The sequence below is a fragment of the Paecilomyces variotii genome (assembly GCF_004022145.1).
Source record: "Paecilomyces variotii strain CBS 101075 chromosome Unknown C8Q69scaffold_3, whole genome shotgun sequence".
Classification (NCBI taxonomy): Eukaryota; Fungi; Ascomycota; class Eurotiomycetes; order Eurotiales; family Thermoascaceae; genus Paecilomyces; species Paecilomyces variotii.
In genome coordinates this window covers 554,331-570,757 of record NW_021167142.1, presented here as the reverse complement: position 1 = coordinate 570,757, position 16,427 = coordinate 554,331, and the positions used below count along the sequence as shown (strand labels likewise).

General features: G+C 51.2%; 5 protein-coding genes across 5 annotated transcripts; 3 read left to right on the top strand and 2 right to left on the bottom strand.

Moving 5' to 3' along the window:
- Window positions 1-671: 671 nt before the first annotated feature.
- On the bottom strand, window positions 672-1,369 carry C8Q69DRAFT_399680 (small nuclear ribonucleo protein; the record flags this gene model as incomplete). Its single annotated transcript, XM_028627866.1, has 3 exons — window positions 672-799; window positions 888-959; window positions 1,159-1,369. 3 exons carry the CDS (start codon window positions 1,367-1,369, stop codon window positions 672-674), a joined length of 411 nt encoding a protein of 136 aa, XP_028486364.1.
- A 1,898-nt stretch (window positions 1,370-3,267) lies between these two features.
- On the top strand, window positions 3,268-5,503 carry C8Q69DRAFT_202505 (putative C6 finger domain protein). The gene is made up of 2 exons (XM_028626103.1): window positions 3,268-4,041; window positions 4,112-5,503. The coding sequence occupies exons 1-2, from the start codon at window positions 3,372-3,374 to the stop codon at window positions 5,317-5,319; spliced, it is 1,878 nt and encodes a 625-aa protein (XP_028486363.1). The 5' UTR covers window positions 3,268-3,371; the 3' UTR covers window positions 5,320-5,503.
- Window positions 5,504-6,765: 1,262 nt separating this feature from the next.
- On the top strand, window positions 6,766-7,840 carry C8Q69DRAFT_505600 (Intradiol ring-cleavage dioxygenase; the record flags this gene model as incomplete). The annotated part of the gene is made up of 2 exons (XM_028632722.1): window positions 6,766-7,484; window positions 7,570-7,840. The coding sequence occupies 2 exons, from the start codon at window positions 6,766-6,768 to the stop codon at window positions 7,838-7,840; spliced, it is 990 nt and encodes a 329-aa protein (XP_028486362.1).
- Window positions 7,841-8,314: 474 nt separating this feature from the next.
- On the bottom strand, window positions 8,315-12,126 carry C8Q69DRAFT_399633 (putative TGF beta receptor associated protein 1; the record flags this gene model as incomplete). The annotated part of the gene is made up of 3 exons (XM_028627862.1): window positions 8,315-9,229; window positions 9,286-11,909; window positions 11,970-12,126. 3 exons carry the CDS (start codon window positions 12,124-12,126, stop codon window positions 8,315-8,317), a joined length of 3,696 nt encoding a protein of 1,231 aa, XP_028486361.1.
- A 700-nt stretch (window positions 12,127-12,826) lies between these two features.
- On the top strand, window positions 12,827-15,278 carry C8Q69DRAFT_485700 (putative Golgi membrane protein; the record flags this gene model as incomplete). Its single annotated transcript, XM_028631846.1, has 4 exons — window positions 12,827-12,959; window positions 13,027-13,194; window positions 13,249-14,096; window positions 14,160-15,278. 4 exons carry the CDS (start codon window positions 12,827-12,829, stop codon window positions 15,276-15,278), a joined length of 2,268 nt encoding a protein of 755 aa, XP_028486360.1.
- Window positions 15,279-16,427: the final 1,149 nt, after the last annotated feature.

Here is a 16,427-nt window from a genome sequence, read left to right as displayed (position 1 = left end):
CATCTGGATTTATTTTGGGTGCATGCAGAGTGCTTGAGGTGAGCGGGGTAGGGCGGACAGGGAGGGGTTGCAGGGCGGAGGAACAAGGTACGGAGGGTGGCCGACGGAGCGGAGACCACCAGCCACGATACGTACCATATGTAATATAGATAACCAAATGCTCGGGTGCCTACGCGCATGTGACTGACAATATACATTATCTCATTTATTTTTTGGTTTTCATTTTCCAATTCTACCTTCAAAAGAAAAAGAGATATCATACATTTTGTTTTTGGTTGTTCTCTTGTCCATGCCCCCCCAGGAAATAGATATCAAGGACCATGTATGATCATGAGCATAATATAATTCGTTTGAATTCGTTAGGAGAAGGTTTCCCCAGCTCAGCTTAGTGCTGTTATAGGGCATGGTATGTGTAGGTTGGGGGGTTTTCTTTTTCCTTTTTCTCGTCGAAGAAGGAGAATAAGAAGAAAAAAAAGAAGAGGGTCGATGGCTTTTCCTCATTGATACAGTGAGGAAGATAATAAAGAGAAGACGCGCCTAGTGAGAATTAAGACTGTATAGAAAGGATCCGGTATATGGAAGCTTTCAATCGTCTATTCACTGGGCTCGCGTCGACGTGAGTGCCTGCTAGTGATAATTGGATAGCAAGCGATTGGAAGAGAGACGGAATTTTACTCTTCGGGCTGGACGAAAGGGTTGGGGATCTCTTCGGAGCCGTCGGCCGGGGAGATCAGTACGAGAAGGGTGCCTCGAGCGACGACCAGGCCGAGGGAGCGGGTGGTCTCATTGCCTTCGTCGTCTGGAAGATTTATCAAGATGTTAACGTTAGATGTGATGGCTCGAGAGAATGGAGTATCGAGTGGCATGAAGAAAGAGAAATAACCTACCGCGCATGACTTCCTTGACGTCATCGAGAACGAGGTTCATGAGTTGGTCATAGCCCTTGAGAGTGCCAGTGACTGAAAATAATAATAATAGATGGTTAGTGAGATCAAGTAGTTAATGGGCGATGATGATTTTAAGGGCAAGACAAGGCAAGATCGAATGATGATAAAAATGATAAGAGATGATCAGTATATCTAATCTAACAAAACAAGACCGGACAGGATAAAACTAAAGTAAATTAAAGTAAATTGAACTAAAATAAACTAAACTTACCCTCTCTGCCGCCATTGAATTTGACGTTGACTTGCTTGTCCATGTACTTGGTGAGGTCGAGGATGTTTTCCTTCTTGGGCTTCTCCTGCTGCTGGGCACCGCCACCGGCACCGCCACCTCTGTGCTGGGTGGGGTGGGAGCCACGGCCGCCTCGATGCTCACCTCCGCCGCGGCCTCGGGCACCCCCTCGGAAGGAACCTCGCTCGGACATGGCTTGGCTGCGAGCTGGCACTGATATGGTCTGATGTGGTTTGGTCTGGTCGGGTCTGGTCTGGTATTCTGGTTAGGGGGGGGGTCCCTTGTCTAAGGTTGTCTGGAAATCTCTGCGGATCGAAAGGGCGGAGGGGGCCAGCAGAGCAGCCTAGGGGACGGACGGTGCGCGGGGAGGTTGGGGGGAGAGGGGAGAGGGGGGAGGGGGGAAAGCAAAAAAGAAAAAAAGACGGGTGTTGGTTCAGAGGGGGAAAAGGGAGGGGAGGGGAGGGGACGGGAGAGGAGTGTGTGTACTCTATGAGGGATTTTTCTTGGGGACGCACCCAAACGAGTCCAACAGCTGTCGTTCAGGACTGCTTTGGATGGAATAGAATAATAATAATAATAGATAGAGTAAGTGACGAGAACAGTCCGTGATAGGATGGGGATTGGGGGGGGGGAGGGGGAAAGCGAAGGATGGCTTCAGCACGAGAGATGTTGTCCGGACCGCGCTGTGTGTATTATTGCTGTATTGGTATGTAACGCCCGATGACGGGGGTAAGTTAAGTTAGTCGGCTGTCTAGGCCCGAGTGTGCAGCAACAACAACACGGGGGCTGGACTGGACTTGGACGGGGTCACTGTCTACTATCTAGCTACCTACCTAGGTAGGTAAGCTAAGTAATAATCATAATAATACTGTCTGAGCTAGTTACTGATGGCTTCAGGGTGACACATTATTATAATTGGGGGCTATGTTTATGTGTGTGTGCCTGGGGTAATGATTATTTAATTTATCCAACTAGTAGTTAGTTACCGCTCGAGGTCACTTGAGCAGTGTTTTGGTTTTGTTCCGTCCGCTTCGAATCGGGTCTGGCCTGCGCAATGCCGACCGGTCCCCATCGGCCGTCGCGGCGTTACTCTAGGCGATCCGTGCATCCGGAGCGGTCGACAGGATCGTTAGTTATAGGATAGATAATAATAATTATTATGGTAGTAGTTATAGTTATAAGTATGAGACCTGTTAATCATAATAATAATAATAATAATAATAATAATCAAAGTCACTGTAGGCCAGACTGTCCAGGAGATAGATCCAGAGACTCGACGGTCGTTCCGCTCGAAGCCAGACGAAACGGTATCAGAGACGGTATTATTATTGTATCAGTTACCATAAGCCCTCCGGACCAGCCCGTTCGAGTCAAACGGCCAGCGGAAAAGTCCGGCGGGATGGCGACTCCGCCCACCCCGACTTCATCCATGCTGCGGCCTGACCTCGTTTGTTCCATATTATTATTCGATTCGATCGTCGAGAAACCTCGAGAAACCGGATCAGATCCAGGGTGTTTTTTCTTTCTTCTTGAGAGGAATGCAGCAGGACAGTAATAATAATAATAATAACAATAACTAGAGCAGCCACCGTAGAGTCGTTAACTTGCACGGCGCAAACACACAGCGGTTGCGCCCAACTGCTCTCTAGTGGTGCTGCGAAGCTTTCCCGACGCGCGCCCCTCCAGCTACCTGAAGGGCTCTAGCTGACTCGAGTAATTTTATTTTTATTATTAGACTCTCTCTCTCTGCCTAATAATAATACAATAATAATAACCCCGACTCTCCCTGCGCGCGCTCAGCCCTTCCGTCCGCCTCTCCACCCTCTTCCAACCCAACCTAACCATAACCCGTCTCCCGTCTCCCCCCTCCTCGCCCTCTGTTCGCCCCGACGCTTTCCTCTTCTCCTCTCCTGTACTCGCTCCTCCTCCCTCTCCTTCCTCTCCTCTCCTCCCCTTTCTTTCTCCCTCTCTCCCTCTCTCCGCCATCCAGACGCTTCTTCCCAACTGCGACAACTGCGATTTGCGTCCTTTCAATCCACGAGTATCCGTTCTGCCTGCGCTGTCCCGGCCCTCCCCGTGCTGAGCGCCTCGTGCGCCTCTGCTCCGCTCCCGGTAAGACGTCCGGTCGTTCAACCAGCAGCGTCGCCCGGTCCGCCTGACCGCTCGTCGAAGCAGTCCCCAACGCTGCCTCGATCATGTTGAATTCCCCCAGCTTGGCTGAAGCAACCCGTCGTCCCCCCGTGGCCATGGACTCGAGAACAACCGCGCCGGCGGAGCCTCCTACCAAGCGACCCCGGTCTCCGTCCAGTGAACTGCCCCCGATTGCCTCCAAAGTCCCCAAGACGCATTCGAACCACCTGCAGATCAACTACCTGGCGCGCCAGTATTCCGACAACCTCCCGCTCGTCTCCACGGAGGATACATTGCCCGCCATCCTGCGACTCATTGGCGAGTACGACGGCGTGTTGCATCGCCATGAGAGTATCGCCGGCAACCTGGGCGCGTGTCCCCTGGGCCCCATCCTGATCAAGCGCTTCGAGCGCCTGTTTGACGGGCCCCCGCATGTGCTCAAATCCCACGGCAAGGAGGGCAGTACAGTCACCTGGCTGGATATCGTCGAATTCGCCAAGAACAAGCCCGAGCAGTTCAACCTGGAAAAGACCCGCAATGGCGTGCGCGTCTGCCAGTTCTATACGAAGCAGTGTCGCGTCGAGATCTCCGAGGAAGACTACGTGTTGATCGCCTCGGGCATGCCGCAGAAAATGATCCCCCCGCAACCGATCGTCGAGGACGAGGAGAAGGAACTGGGCGCCCTGGAGATTCTCGAGAAGAATCTGCAGCAAATCATCCAGATGGCAGATCAAGGTACGTTTTGAAAAAGAAAACGGTCTAGGTTCTATCTACGAGGAAATGCTAACTGGTCTGTCCTGGATAGTGTCTGCGCGCGCACGACAGCTCAACCATCGTCTGAAGAACCGCAGGACGGCCATCATCAGCAGACGGGAGAACGACGCGTCCCTGCACTCGCAGACATCCCGTTCGATCAGTCCGGCCTGGCGGGACGCCAACGGAGTCCCTCAGGGTCCCGTCAACAACAGCAACGGTCATGCCAATCCCCAGTCGCCCCCCTCTGGCTTCGTCGCTGTCAACACGCACCGTGCCGGTCCGGCAGAGCAGCCGCAGGAGGAGAACAGCAATCTATCCTCCCAGTTCATGTTTTCCCACCCGAATGCTGAGAACATCACCATCATCAACGGGACCTCGATCAAGGGCGCATCTCCGACCACCCGTGCCGAGTTGATGAAGAAATTCTTTACCACCGCTGATCGTCAAGCTCGCGGATACCCGCCCGAGGAGGATATGCAGCAGATGGGCCGCCAATCTGCGCGTCCGCGGCCTCGCGGTTCGGACGCCAGTGAATACTCCACCAGCGTATATGCCGGAGTGTCCGGGACGGTGGCGATCCCCAGTACCCCATCGTCGTTGCTGCCGCCACCGAAATCATCCAGTCACTACGATCGCGACGACGGTGGTCCCTACAAGATGGAAATGGTCACGCGGATGGAAGAGCTGCAACGGGGCGAGCGCGTGCTGCCCCCATGCGACCGCTGCCGTCGTCTTCACATGGACTGTCTGAAGAACCTGACGGCATGTATGGGCTGCACCAAGAAGCACGCCAAGTGCTCCTGGAAGGACGTCAAGGAAGAGGAGCTGCGAGAATTCCGGCCGCCGGTCCGCAACCGGGAGGCCACGGATGAATCCCACCGCGAGGACACTGCCGCGCCGCCTCCGACTCAAGCGGAGCGGGAGCGAGAACCGGTGCCGGGCAACAATTCCCGCAGTGAGTCCGCCCCTAGCCGTCCCGCTTCGGAAACGCAACAGTCCCAGCAATCCCGGGAACCTGCTTTACCTCGCCGTGCTGCCAGTGAGATCCAGGGCAGCGCGGTCTCGAGTCATGATCGACGGCTCAGCATCAACCGCAACGGCCCGGTGCAGGATGACGATGATCCCGATGCCAACCAGCGGCTGATGCAGGCCATCATGGATACCGTCGATCATCATGCACGCGTGGCGGCCGCTGTGAAGGAACGGGGAGAGGATATCACAGATCGAGACCGAGAACGGAGGATGGCCAAGGCATGATCCTACATCTGCGGTCTGCAACGCGTTTTCTTCTCCTTCCTCCTGATATCATGACATGTTGTCTCGTTTATGGGACTTACCGAACAATCGCCATATTCATGGTTTCGTTTGATCAGCATCTTTTTCCCCTCTTGTTTTGCATGGATTGAAAAGCTCCGTGTCTTGGCTGCAGAGATAGCCGTGTGTCATCATTATTGTCCGAGCGAGTTGAGCGACTTTGGATTAGTTTTCGTTGGCGTCGGGATATCCTGGGCGTCCTTGTGTAGCATTTGACACAGACACCCCACGGGGTGTCTGCACTACCCTGCTGTTTTTGTCTTCAACTTCTTCATCTTTCCGCCTATATTAAACTGTTCTCTCCTGTGTGTATGTATGGCTTGTACATCTTGAGTGGTGTCTTGTTTGAACTTTGTCAGACAATAATTCATCTGCTATATTTTGTTTCCTTCTTGACTGTCTTTCTTGTACATACATACGCACGTATACGTAGTCAGTTAATAGCTTCGATCCAGGTACAGCGATGATGATTTCCAATCCCCGCAATCTGGATCAAGTTCGCGGGAAGTGCTAAAATAATTACCCGATTCTTCACCCCGCAGGAAGAAAAAATATCCGTGCGCATGAGACATACCATAATTCCAAACGAATAACTATCTATGTAGTACGGAAATTCCGAGCCCCGGGAAGATCATGAAGATCCAGCTCTCCAGGTGGCCAAGTCGAGGAGATAATCATTATCATCGTACAGCCGTACCGAAGCTAACTGGTTAGTTCTAGTTCATTGTGTGGTACAGTTTAGTTTATTAAGGGGGTTTGACGATAATGATAATAATATACTCTAGGTATAGCTGGTTAAGAGTTCAGCGGGGGAATTCCGTCCAGCTCGTCAGCTATTATGTACAATTCTTTTAGTTAGTAGTAATTAACTGTTAATAACAAGTTAACCCATCAATTAAGTTAACTAACTAACTAACCAACTAGCGAGTTAGATTAGTCGAACAGTAACTAGTAGTACTGTAGTAGTAATCAGAAATCGGTGAGTTGTCCGGAGAGGGGGAAGAAACTCGAAAGGAACTCCCGGGTGGTCAATTGCCGAAGAGGGATGTGGGGTAAAAGTTAAGAAGAAAATGATCGTTGCTAAACTAGCAGAATCATAATAATAGGCCATTTATTATTATTATTATTGTTCCACCAGATTGAAATTCATCCGGGGTGGGGGTGGCTGGGGGTGGCGGGGGGGGGGGTTGTCTTTTCCTTCTTCTTCTTCTTCTTCTTCTTTTTCTTCCTTTTGCTAATACGACTGATATGATAAGTACTTGTTATTATTTGGCAGGGAAAAATAATAACTAAATCAGAAAGCAGAGCCTACGTTAGTTACATTACTTACCATTGTGATCAAGTCGAGGACGAGAGGAACAGAAAACACCATTACATACTTAACATACCATGGACCCCTCTCAAGTCAGCATCCCTCCTCTCAAGGACCTCACCATCGACAACATCACCGAGAATGTCATCCTCATCAACTCCCAATGCGAGGATGCCCGCATGAAATACATCCTCGAGAGACTAGTCACTCACCTGCACGACTTTGCGCGCGAAACCCGCCTCAGCACCAAAGAATGGATGGCCGGTCTGCTCTTCCTGACGGAAGTCGGCCAGATCTGCAGCGACGTGCGACAGGAGTTCATCCTCCTATCCGACGTGCTCGGTCTCTCGCTGCTGGTCGACTCGATCGATCACCCCAAGCCCGCGGGTTCCACCGACGGCACCGTCCTGGGACCCTTCCACACCCACGAGGCCGAGGAGATGGTCGCTGGTTCGGCCCTGTCGCAGGATCCCAAGGGAGAGCCACTCCTGGTCCTCTGCACGCTGAAGGATACGCAAGGCCGACCGATCCCCGATTGTAAGATCGATATCTGGGAGACTGACTCGACGGGCCACTACGACGTGCAGTATGCGGAGCGGAACGGTCCTGATGGTCGTTGTATCATGCGCAGTGATAAGGATGGTATTTTCTGGTTCAAGGCTATTAAGCCCGTGCCGTATCCGATTCCGCATGATGGACCTGTGGGTAGACTGTTGAAGAAACTCCATCGTCATCCGTACAGACCTTCGCATATGCATTTTATGTTTGAGAAGCCGGGTTACGATCACTTGATTACGTTCGTCTCCTTTTCCCCCAACCAACCCCTCTAAATAAAATAAAAAAGAAGAAGCAAAAAACCAAACTAACAACCCAACCAACAGAGCCCTCTACCTCCGCAACGACCCCTACGAAACATCCGACGCCGTCTTCGGCGTCAAGGACACTCTCGTCGTCGACCTAGGCAAAGTCGACGCCACCCTCGCGAAGAAGTACGACATGCCCGAAGGCAGTCATCTGATGACGTACGATTTTGTTCTCGTCACTGAGGAGGAGTCCAGTAATTTGAGAGACCAGCGATCCAGAGAGGCATTGGATAAGTTGGGGAGAAAAGTCAAGATCGTGAATGGATTGCCTATTCCGGATTTGGATTGAGTGGTTGGTTTAATTATTCTAAAAATACTTGAGTTTTTTTCGGTTTGTTTGTTCGTGAGCTTGAGGATTTCTTTTTTATGAGCGCGTATTCCCTTGTTTATGACCATGGCTGTGTGTGGAGCAGTATGCTTAGGGAAAGAGAGATGAGGAATGAAGAGTATGGGACGTTCTTCCTTTTCGCCTCGTTATACTATGATCTAGGAAATACGTATATATTTCAAAGCGCAGTATTTACTAGCGATTTGATAAAATACTGATTCCATAAAGGAAGAGAGAGAGGTAGGCGCAGATCCATATCCGACAGTAATAACCGTGCATGTCATCATTGATACACGCGCTGTCGCTATATAACACATTGAAAGCAGACATAAACTCATCGCTGTTCGCTAAACAGGCTCAAACGAGGTATCATCTCAATAGTATAGTAATATTGTCAACGAACAAATCATATATTTGAACTAACTAGCCAGCCCGTCACTGGCCAGTGACATCACGCGCAGCACTGACCATATCGCCAAAGTCGCTTTGACCATCGTCGATCTCCCGTGGAACCGGGGCCGGTCCGCCCTTCAATGCTCGTAGGCCTTCGTCGTCCTCGATCCAGCCGCCCACCTTCTCAGTCCCTTCGATGTAGGCTACGCTGACTTGCAGGTTGAGACTCGCGCTGAGTGCGCGCTGCAGTCTCGCTTCGCGGCTGTGCGATACCATGTCGCGGAATACGTGTGTGAGAAAACCGCTGAGGATGTCGACACTCCAGTCGTCGGGCACGAGAGCGAGGACTTCGCCGACGTCAAACCAGGACGCAAAGCGTGACAGGAGGTCACTGGTCCGTTCGATTCGGTCGGAAGGGTCCTGGATGCGGAGGAACTCGGATAGGAGGTGCTTGAAGAGACCCGATTGATCGGATACTTTAGGCAGTTCAACTGGCGCGTCTGCGGATGCGGTACTGGAAGGACCGCCGAAAAGACAGTATCGGATGGCAGAGTCGTAATCCCCGAGACCGTGAGTCAGGAGACGCAAAGCTTCCTGATGACGGCCCTGGCGACCGTCGAGGATTATGCACTCTGAGACAAGCTCGTTTTGATATGGCTCAATTCGAGCAAGGACTGTAGGAATGGAATAAGATAAATTCGAAGGCGCAGGCATGGCCGTATACCGAGTACCAAAACCACCACCGAGAAGTTGAAGAAGTCGTAGCCTAGATTGCCACCAAGGTTCAGACGGCGCATTCTCCGTGATGAAGTTGAGATAGGAGGGCTTCGGCGGCCGAAGAGCGCGGTATGTCGCGTAGGATTCTGTTAACGACTCCCGAGCGGCAGGAGACGAGTCCAGCACGGATATCACAGTATCCAGATAATACGCAATAAGGTCATCAGCGTATTGAGTGAGCTGAGGAGATGGTTAGCTAACTCGAAAGTAAAGCCTGTGGAAGCCATGTCACTCACGTTTTTCGAGAAGACCAGGCGTTCTAGATACACCTGGACCGCGTTTGGAGCCTGCTTTTTGAGCAACGCGACAACCTCCGCCGGCTCCAACTTGACTCTGCTGCTATCATCCGCAAAGACTTGGATACCAAGAGCTGGATGCCGAGCGGCAAGCCATGATCCGTACTCTTCAACGAGTTGCGTATCTCGGATCTTCACCAGATACTTGCGCATGTGTATCTGAACGCCCTCCGGTGTGACCTCGCCGCCAAGGTCTTTCTCGCCTTCGACGATTCGGCGCCACGACTTCAATACGTTCTTGGACATCTTTCGGCTCTGGTACAGCCGGCTAAGCACAAAGAGCCTGTTATATGCTTCGAGGAGCTCCACTGCGCGGTCAAAGTTGCCTTTCCAGTTGTCGACTAGTTTGTTCAGCTCGGCTCGGACACTGACAGACGGCACTCCTCGCTTCATGAGTTGAGAGTCCTGCTCCAAAAGTAGATGTAGAAGAGCAGCATCGACGCTGTCAAAGACAAAGTTCTCATCCGTAATACTGCCATACCCTCTCTTGCGCTGCCACGAGAGGAGATACTGTTTGATCATATCGAGAACTGCATTATCCAAGGGCTTTGGATGTGTACCTTGTCCATCTTCCGAGATTTCTATGTGAGGCTCGGCGGCTGCAGCGAGTCCATGGTGGACCCAGATGCCTTGCGGTCCTTGGAGCACTTCAGACCGCAGTAGCGGAATCATCAACAAGACGATTCTTGGATCTATTCCTCCACTCACCAATACCTCTTCCGTAGACCTTATCACGCTTTCATTCCGGACGCGTGGTTCCATGGATATGAGATCTGCGAAAAGCAAGAGACTGGCTTTCTGTCGAATATAATTGAGACCAAGAAATTCGGCTTCAGTTCGTGGTTCCGTGTCCTGAATGGAATCTATCAAGCTCCTGATAGACTCTCTATCGATGGCAGTCTCTTCATTGTCTGCCGACTCGCGCGCCGCTCCAAGAGCGTTGTCGAGTTGAACGGTGAGAGGATTCCTCAGCACTCGCCAGATTTGGTCGCCGGACCACATGATGAGACTGCTTCGCGTAACACCTAATCCACGCGCAAATTTAGCTTCTTCTATATTACGCTCCACCTCCCAGCTGCGCTGCGACCCAGCCTGACCCTTCTTAGGGCCGTCAGAATCGTTGAGTTCCTGGGACTCGAACAGCTCTTTCTCCTTCTGCAATTGCTCTATAGACTCCTGGGTCCGAGGGTCCGCCGGAAGGGCCGAAAGACGTGGCGGAGGAGTCTTCAGTCGGACCATACGTAGCAATTCCTCGACATTCCGGAGACCGATTTGGCTTGAACTCATAGTATGACGGATGCCAACCGGTGGTACTGGAGCATCGTCTGGCGCCGGTATCTCGACCCATGATTTTTGCCTCTCTCCTTCGCCCGGATCGATGTCCCATCGTTGAACTTCAATGCGTTTGCGCAGTTTCCCATCCTCGTTGACTTCTACGACAGCGAGTACAAAGCCCTCTTCGGTGCCGGTACTTGGTTGTTCCTCGCCATTATTTTGCGTACTATCGACGGCAACCGCTTCTGGATACCTGTGAAAGTCCATTGTGCCACGGACGACATCGCCATCCATATTCACAAACATACCAACTCCAGGCTCCGAGGCTTCTGTCCCCGTAACTAGCAGGAATTCAGAGGGTGTCGGAGACTCAATGTGTGGCTTCAGCGTTGCCGAGGACACTTTTGGAGGAGGCGGCAGGGGCTTTTGTTTGTTGGCAGTGGCGCCTTGCGATTCTTCAGCTGGAGGACTTGGGAGATCTTTTGCTGGGCTAGGAGATTTACGGTCCTGAGATGTTGATCTGCTGGACGTCTCCGTTGCCATAAAAGGGTCTGGTGTCCCAGCGCCAGATCTGCCGGGACCGTGAGGGCTGCGCTGACGTCCTCCTAGACTATCTAAAGGCGCATTCAAACTGTCGCTTCGTCTGTGACCAGGAGAATTCCCTGATGGTGTGCCTGACCTTTGGGGTGAGTGATACTGCCTGGGTGGGATATCTTCCACGTGCCCGGACTGGAAGACTTCGCTAGAAGACGATATCGGAAACAGAGGAATCTTTTGCTGGTGCTCTACATCGAGTAGAGAGTACGAATATCCATCGGCGACACAGGCGATTGTGTTTCTCCGCGACGCGACCAGACATCCTGGAAACTCAATGTTTCTGACCCGTCGCACATCATCTCCAATCCTGACGAGCATGATTCTGCTCTGCAGGGCCACCATGATAACCGGTTTCTCTGCAGTTGTGTCATCTATCCTCTGGTTCAGATCGAGGCCTCCGATCCATTTACAATTGGGGACCTTCGTATTCCCGAATGCCGGGCTGAGTTCCGGCAGCGTGTAGAAAGTGACGACGCCATTGCAGACGATGCAGGCCTTGTTAACGCGGGGGAGAAGAAGTATTTGCTGGATCCCACGAGGTTGCGTCCCTGTAGGGGCATTTTGAGACCCTACAATGGGCAATCTCGACGCTAGAATGAAGGTCTTGTCGTCTGTAGCATCCGATGGGTCTGCGGGAAGAGCAACGAAGTGCAGGATCTCCGCGACGGAGGTTCCGATGTAGAGGTTGTCATCTATGCCGTTGCATTCATTGTTAGGAAATCTCTCTATAAGCGGTGGCCGGTTTCACTCACTCCAGTATTCCACGCATGTAATATGGACATCTGGCCCAGTCTCTTCCGTTATCAACGGTACCTTATCGAGAAGCTGCTGGAGAACGTAGGGAGCAGCGTTGCGCGGGCTGAGCTTCCTTCGCTTGCGGGGATTGGCGATACCATCTCCCGGTCCCATAATTGACCGTAGCTGGAAGGAAGATTCCAGCTGGGAGGTTCAAGATAAACATGGAGAGTCTCCAGCAGACAATGCCAACATTGGGAAGCGGATAGAGCTGTCGCCGTTACTGTAAGGGCGGAGCTGCGATGGGGCCGATTGCTTAGTCAGGCGCAACGTCACTGCGAGGCTCTAGAGTATATACAAAAGTGAGTATGATACGGAGTCGACAACCCAAGTCTTTTTTCTCTATTTGGGTCAAGGGATCATTTGTTAGTACTAGACCGTTTAATGATCGCAAGACTATCTCATTGAAGCAATTGGAATAAGTACATACTTAAGATCAGGCAACGTCCATGGACCCCATGCCTTAACTAACAACAAGTGCCCTGAATTTGGGCGTCTCTCCTCCTCACATCCAAAGAACATATACAATGTTAATTACTACAGTAGGTGATAACTGATAATACATATAACTAAATGGAGGATTCGTTGAATATGTTTATCACACAGGCACAGCATAAACTTGCCCCGTTCGCCGGAACAATGTCGGCCCGCTCCGCGCCGGAGCTTCCTCCGCATCGACGGTTAGGCCGCGTGGTGCTTGTTGGATAGCGTGTCGTTCCTGAGCAGGCGGTCTTTGTTTCCTGCGTCCTCTATACAGCGTTCTTCGCGGAGGATGCTATTCGTTTCTAATTGAAGTGAGGATATCGTTGCAGAAATGGATACCTTCGCCGTTACGGAGGGACTTATTCCCGAGCACGCCCAGCAACCTGCGGACCAACAAGGCCCCAAGTCGGAGAGGCAGTCAGAGGAGGCCAATAAGTTCCAACGGGCTATTTCAGTATGGAGAGGTTAGCATACGGCTGCCCGCAAATATTCTCCGTGTTGAGGAAATACTGATCGGTGCGATCCATGCAGCTATCGACTTGGCCAACACCATACCGAAACTGGACAGCACCGCCTCAGACATCGTAGCTGGCCAGCGTGATGCGGTGGTGCAGAGAAAAGATCTTGCCCAGAAGACGAAAGAGTTCAGGAAACTTGACGATAATGCCAAGTTAACAGAATACAAGGGCTTGTTGAAAGGTACCTGCTATTCAGGTTGACGATACGAACCATCTCACTGATATGACTATATAGCCTATCAGGGATTCATTGACCTGCTTACGAACCAGGGGAAGGCATCCTCGTCCGCGTTTCTACAGCTGTATTCATCGCTGTCCGAAGCTCCCGATCCTTATCCCCTTCTGGAGGCCTCGGTCGATTCGCTGGTCCTCTCGGAAGACACTGTCCCAAAGTTGACTTCGGAGAAGGAGCATCTACAGAAATCAGTCAACAGACTCACAGGTCAACTGGAAGATACAGAGAAGAAGCTTGAGGAAGAACGATCGGCCCGGAAGAAGTTGGAAGAAAGTCAAGAAACCAGAATCAAAGAAGTGGAGGCATCTTGGTCAGCCGTACTGGCAGAAAAGTCGAACAATTGGGAGGCAAAGGAAAAGAGTTTAGAGGATAAAGTTGAGAATCAGGAGCGCCTACTGAAGGAGATCAAGGCCAGCTACGAGGTGTCTCAGAGACTGGGCCACGATGACCAAGGCGAGGGTGCCCCCAACGCGGCTACAGCGGCGGAGTTGGAGCTTGTTAGCTCAGAATTAGAGAAGACCAGCTTGCGGCTAGCCGAAGTTGAAGCACGAAACGAACAGTTGAGACTTGAACTAGCCCAGGCCGTCTCTCACTCCCAATCAGAACAGAAAACGCCCGTTGAAGATGACCCAGCATATTTGCGACTACAATCCGAAAACTCGTCTTTGTTACGGAAGCTTGATGCGGCGAGATTTGACCGTGACTCGGAGCGGCACTCATGGGAAGCTAAGCTCCGGCAGTCCGAGAGAACGAGCGCAAAAATCACTGCTGAAAGGGATGAACTGCGGTCGAAGTTGGACAAGTATGCAGACTATGATGATATCCGGAGGGAACTCGAAGTTATGAAAGTGAGTGCCTCTTCTTTTTTTCTGTTGCATCGAAGCCAAAAGACCGAGGGCTAATTGTGCCAGGCTGTCGAATTCGCTGCTGGTGATGACGACGATACTGGGGACACGGCTGTAGAGAACGGCGGCGAGGCGACTGCAAATGGTGCCTCGTCGAAGTCTAAAGAGAATTCTCTCGAGCAGCTACTTCTCTCCAGAAACAAGAAGCTTAATGATGAGCTTACTCTCCTTCGAGTCTCCCACAGAGATCTGCAGGGACAACTAGAGGCTCTTCGAGAAGAGCTTACGAAGACCACGGCGGAGCTTGAACAGTCGCAAGGCCTCGCCACGAAGCTGGAGAACGACTTGTTGCAGATGCAGCAGGAGAGTGCTAACGCTTTCCCATCGACCGCGATGTCCGTCGCGGGAACCTACACCTCCAGGTACCACCAATCGCGTCGGGGAGCAAGTTCACCGACTTCCTCAATCATTTCTGGCTTCGACCAGAGCGCTGCCTCTGCCAACACAATGGATGCTATTCGGGCAGGAGAAGCAGTTGGAGGCGGATCCGGTATCCTCCCAATGGTCCAGGCGCAGCGTGATCGCTTCAAGAAGAAGAACGCGGAGCTTGAGGAGGAACTCTCCAAGACGTATGCCACCGTCAAATCACTTAGGCAGGAAGTGGCTTCGCTCCAGAAGGACAATCTCAACCTGTATGAGAAGACGCGCTACGTTTCCACGTACAGTCGTAGCCAAGGGGCGTCCACTTCAGGGTCTGCTTATGCCAATAAGCCGAGCTCGACTTCAGTTCATCTCTCGGCAGACACACCTTCTGGTTTGTCTCTTGATCGGTACCAATCTGCATATGAAGCGCAGCTATCGCCCTTTGCAGCTTTCCGAGGTCGGGAAGCTGCACGTGCATATAAGCGCATGAGTCTTCCAGAACGTATCGTCTTTTCTATCACACGCATAGTGCTTGCCAATCGGACGAGCCGAAATATCTTCGCTGCCTACTGTTTCGCGTTGCATGTTCTCATATTTCTCATGCTGTACATGATGAGCACCACTGAGATAGAAAAGCATAGCAGTGCAGCTCTAGGTGCTCTGAATGGAGCGGCCGCTGGCGCTGGCGCTGCCGGCGGAGGAAGTTCGGGACAACTGAACCGAGATGATTGGCAGCAGGAAGGGTTTAACCACGCCTCTTAGTGCTCCATGGTATACATTTCTATGTCATGTCCTATGTATTATGATCGTTCTATTCCCCATTGGCGAGTGTTCAACACCTGAACCATCCATTACAGATAGTATCTTATTTATTTAACCCAGGGAGTGGCCTTCTTATCTCCTTTAGCTAGTGCATTGGCGTTCCTTCCGGGTAGGATATCATTCATATTTTAACTTCATCTTGCACAAAGAACTAATAGAAAGACAATTTCCAGACTACAGCGTCTAGCATAGGGCAATTACTGCCTGGTCATATCTTCTCACTAAATTCCAATAACCATTCTAGCCCAACCCCCTGTCCCTGAGAAAACAAACACCCCCTCTGACTAAAACCACAGCGCAACTAAAACCACAATTTCGCGCTGCTGTTCGGATAGCAAAATAAAAGCCAGATATGAGCGTTTTCGAGCCCATTCCAATGTCCAGTCCAAACTATTCTAAGTGTTATTTGCTTAAGGATCAGCAATGATGGAATAGTTAGATGCTATTTCCAAACTAAGTCGTTTCATAAGGATTTCTCGCGGCGTTCGAATGAGCGAATGAGCGCGAGCACTTGTTCACCACGCTTTAGGTGCGTCGATGTTCTCTTTTTGTAGATCGACCCTCTCTTCGTACATACCGGAGACGACTTCAGCGAGATATGCCTTCATAGAAAGATACTATCCATAAGAAAGAACGTAGGTAGAGGGAATGATCAGCAGGAAGAATTCTCGATCATCAAGCACACAAAGGAAACCATTCGTACATGGTATAGTAAGAACCCAATTATCATTGATATAGATCAGAAACGATACGAAGAGATACTCACACTTTCCTGAGATGCTCAACGTTATTGGTGTCGAGCTGCGCAAGAACATCTTCTGAACCTGACGCCGCACGAGTAACGAAGCCTCGCAGTTTCTCTATCTATATCGGAAAACTAGAGACATGCCCAGGTCGCACTGCTGAGCTTGGCCATTCCAGAGAAAAGATCGTCGTTGGCCAATTTTTTTCCACGAATGCTTCTGCTGCATGCGGATCATTGGACCTTCAAAACAAGAAACGTCGGAGTTCGTCTGTCTATTGGAATTCTCGCACACGTTCCGACGCGGCGGCCGGATACTTAAGTACGTAGCGCCATTCTGGATCGAA

Bases quoted from the DNA above. Each gene is read 5' to 3' on its own strand.
- C8Q69DRAFT_202505 (XM_028626103.1), top strand. From the start codon at position 3,372: ATGTTGAATTCCCCCAGCTTGGCTGAAGCAACCCGTCGTCCCCCCGTG. The intron at 4,042-4,111 runs GTACGTTTTGAA...TGTCCTGGATAG, and splicing joins CATCCAGATGGCAGATCAAG to TGTCTGCGCGCGCACGACAG.